The sequence below is a fragment of the Otolemur garnettii genome, unplaced genomic scaffold (genome assembly GCF_000181295.1).
Source record: "Otolemur garnettii isolate 467f Iridium unplaced genomic scaffold, OtoGar3 scaffold00005, whole genome shotgun sequence".
Taxonomy (NCBI): Eukaryota; Metazoa; Chordata; class Mammalia; order Primates; family Galagidae; genus Otolemur; species Otolemur garnettii.
In genome coordinates, this window is record NW_003852400.1 from 5,427,040 (window position 1) to 5,430,586 (window position 3,547).

General features: G+C 35.7%; 1 protein-coding gene across 1 annotated transcript in view; it reads left to right on the top strand.

Moving 5' to 3' along the window:
- NAPEPLD (N-acyl phosphatidylethanolamine phospholipase D) overlaps nt 1-1,215 on the top strand; it is a 13,889-nt gene extending 12,674 nt beyond the window's left edge. Inside the window, exon 4 of the mRNA XM_012811407.2 lies at nt 1,022-1,215. Coding sequence (XP_012666861.1) covers nt 1,022-1,150 — 129 coding nt within the window. The 3' untranslated portion in view covers nt 1,151-1,215. The remainder of the gene's footprint in view (nt 1-1,021) is intronic.
- The last annotated feature ends 2,332 nt before the right edge of the window (nt 1,216-3,547 follow it).

Below are 3,547 nucleotides of genomic sequence, written 5' to 3' on the forward strand. Positions count from 1 at the left end.
CCACAACGCCCGACTTTTTTTTGGTTGCAGCCATCATTGTTGTTTGGCGGGCCGGGCTGGATTCGAACCCACCACCTTAGGTGTATGTGGCTGGCGCCTTAGCCACTTGAGCCACAGGTGCCAAGCCAGACTCTTTGCTTTTTAGCTTGAGTAATTGGATAGACAGTTGTGCTCTTCACTGAAATGAGAAAGAATCAGAAACCTATCTTCAAGAATTATTGTATTATTTATCTTTTAAGAATTATTCCTGGCTAGGTACAGTGGCTCATGCCTGTAATCCTAGCACTCTGGGAGGCTGGGCCAGGTGGATCACTTGAGCTCAGAAGTTTGAGACCAGCCTGAGCGAGAGCGAGACCCTGTCTCTACTGAAAATAGAAAAACCAGCAGGGCATTGTGGCAGGTGCCTGTAGTCCCAGCTATTCCAGAGGCTCAGGCAGGGGGATCACATGAACCCAGGAATCTGAGGTTGCTGTGAGCTAGGCTGATGTCACTGCACCCTAGCCTGGGCGACAGAGTGAGACTCTGTCTCAAAAAAAGAAGAATTATTCCTGTTACAAATCTAACTTCCATCTTTATTTCTTAATGAGGCATGTAATAAAAACTTATTTAGCTTTCCATATTTGGAATTCGTTCACATTTTGATGTTAGTCAAATAACTATAAGTTTGTTAAATTATAAAGTAGATAGAATTATCAGAGAGAACAATTAACCTATGGTTTCTAAACACCTTACAACTTTTCACATAAAAGCTGTTTTTTGAGATAGAATCTGATTCTGTCGCCCTGAAGTTGAGTGCTGTGGCATATAGCTCACAGCAACATCACACTCTTGGGCTCAAGTGATCCTCTTGCCTTAGCCTTCTGAGTAGCTTGGAGGTGCCCACCACAATGCCTGGGTAGTTTTTCTATTTTTTCTATTTTTAGTAGAGATGTGGTCTTGCTTTTGCTCAAACTGGTCTCAAACTGCTAATATACATATTTGTTAATCTTTTTCTGTTTTTCTCCTCTCTGCCCTTTGCCAGCATTACTTAGAGCCTCCAGTGAAACTGAGTGAAGCTTTAGAAAGATACGGACTTAAGACTGAAGATTTTTTTGTTTTGAAGCATGGAGAGTCAAGATACCTAAATACAGATGATGAAAACTTTGAATAAATGTGAACACAGGTGCTTTTAGTGAAAAAGGCATCATTTGATATAAATTTGAAAATGAAAAGACTGAGAAATTCATGAATATTATGATTTTTTTACATTTGTTCTGCAAGTTTGTTTTACATTTTATGTAATAACGTGCTTCCCAATATGATTGCCATCTCATGTAAGCTGTGAAAAAAGGGTTCAGGGATGGGTTATTTAAATAATGAATTGGCTGACGTGAATTTTAATTCTTGTATCATGGTATAAGCTTTGCAATAGAAACTTTTTTCTAAAGCATTCTACTTTTGTGGTGGTAGAATTTTCTAAGGTAGTGAAAAATGGATAGTAAAGATTCATTTGTCTGTTCTATCTTTTAGGACCTTCTACAAGGTGAGTCAAGGTGGTCTACCCACCTAGAATTTTTTTCAGAGGCCTACACATACAAATAGCTTTCTTATATTCACATGATAGTAAATGATGAAATTGACTTCCATATGCTTATAAATGTAGCAGTTCTTACTGTCAAGATAACCTTATATGCCAACTGTTGAAAATGATTTTGGTGAGCATAAAAACATAGGGGTTTGGGCTAAGTTATCATTTTTTTAAAGACATTTTTTTATTGTGGTAAAATGTACGTAACATAAAATTTACCATTTTAACCATTTTTAAGTGTACAGTTTGTTGGCATTAATGCAGCCGTGACCACTATAGAGATACATTTTTAAAAGGGGGAACAGTATATTCTATTGCACATCTACAATTTCCAAACCAAAAGCCCTCTGATTTGCTCAGAGGAGGAACAAAGAGTATAGTTTAAGAATATGATGTATGCAATTTTCTATTTTTAAATCTAAAAGTCATATCTTCTGCTAAGCACAAATATAGCTATAGTGAAACATTTTAAAGAGGTAAGTGTAGATATTAAATGTTAATAGACCATATACCTTGAATTAAATTTTATTTTCTGTACACTTATTTTTTTTCTGGTCTCTTAGCTCTAACTTTATCCATAAGATTTCTAAGTATTTAATGCTTTACATGATTCAAATGTCTTATATTTTTATATTAAATGACTGCTAAGCATGATTCTACCTTTTAAGCCAGGGGAAAAACCAGTTTAAAAAAAAAAAAGGAGATTCTGGGAGTCAGCTGGCCTAACATTTAGTCCTAGGAAGGGGTCTGTGTTCACGAGATGACTCTGAACCTTCCTAAGTGAGGAAACTGGATTAAATCCTATTGGAGGCCTAAGTTCCTGATTCATAGTCTCAGTACTTTTTTCATACAAAATAATCAAAATAGGTTTCTACACCAAATGCCACTGAGGCAGTGTTCTGTAATTTTTTTGCCCGTACATGTGTATATGTATGCCACATATTAGCCAGTAAATCTGAATCATGGATTTTCTGTGTAACATGAGACAACTCCCTGATGCTCATTGTGCCTCAGTTTCCTCACGTGCAACAAGAGGATAATTTTGACCTACCTCCAGAAAATGTGTAGGCTAAATAGTAAGTTGAGTTTTTTTAAACACACTTGGAATTATAAGGAAGAAAATGATTTCTTAAGATACCACTGCCTAATGTAAATGGGTACTTTCGAAAGCTGAAAATGCTTTTGATAATGTATTATTCCTGTTGCAGATTTAAACATATGAGGACAGTAGACATTGAAAACTAACAACTTTATTTCATTTTGTAAATTTGGAGAATAACTAAAATATAAATGATCTTTATCAAAATTTAGTATTTTTATCAACAAAGATATGAATCAAGAGGAAATAAATATATATGCAGTGTATCATAATTTGGGGGCACTAAAGCACAAATTCCCCCACAAATTTAAATATTTGTGGAAAAACTGAACAAGCGTAACTTTTCTACTCCAAACAGTTGTGAATCAAGGTGTTTGGTTTATGGTGGGTTAGCTTTGAGGAGTGTTGCACTAACATTAGCCAAGGCTCATCTTCTTTGCTGCTGCATGCCGAACTGAAAATTGATCTCTTACCTCTACTCCATGAAAGCCAAATGTATCTTGCTTAAGTATTTCTTCCCTATGAACATTCACATGTGCCGTGTAACTGAGGGTCTCTAAGCACTGTAATTATTGTGTTCTCTTAGTAGTTCCACTCATCTGGCCTGCCTCATTTTTCTAGGCCTCCTCACACGCTACATTTTTTACTATGTTCACATTCTTTCTACACTTTATTCATTAAGTATGCCAATCCCAAACTTCATCTTTCCCTGTTGAATCTCACCCTATTGAGTGGTTTCCATTTTATTTTTCACTTACCTACGTTTTGAAGGGTGTATGTGCAAAGTAAAAAGTTTGAAAATTAAGACAGATCCATTCTCTTACCTCAATTCAATCTAATTTGAATTTGAATTTTTTGGAACTTTTTAGTTTTTGTAGTCA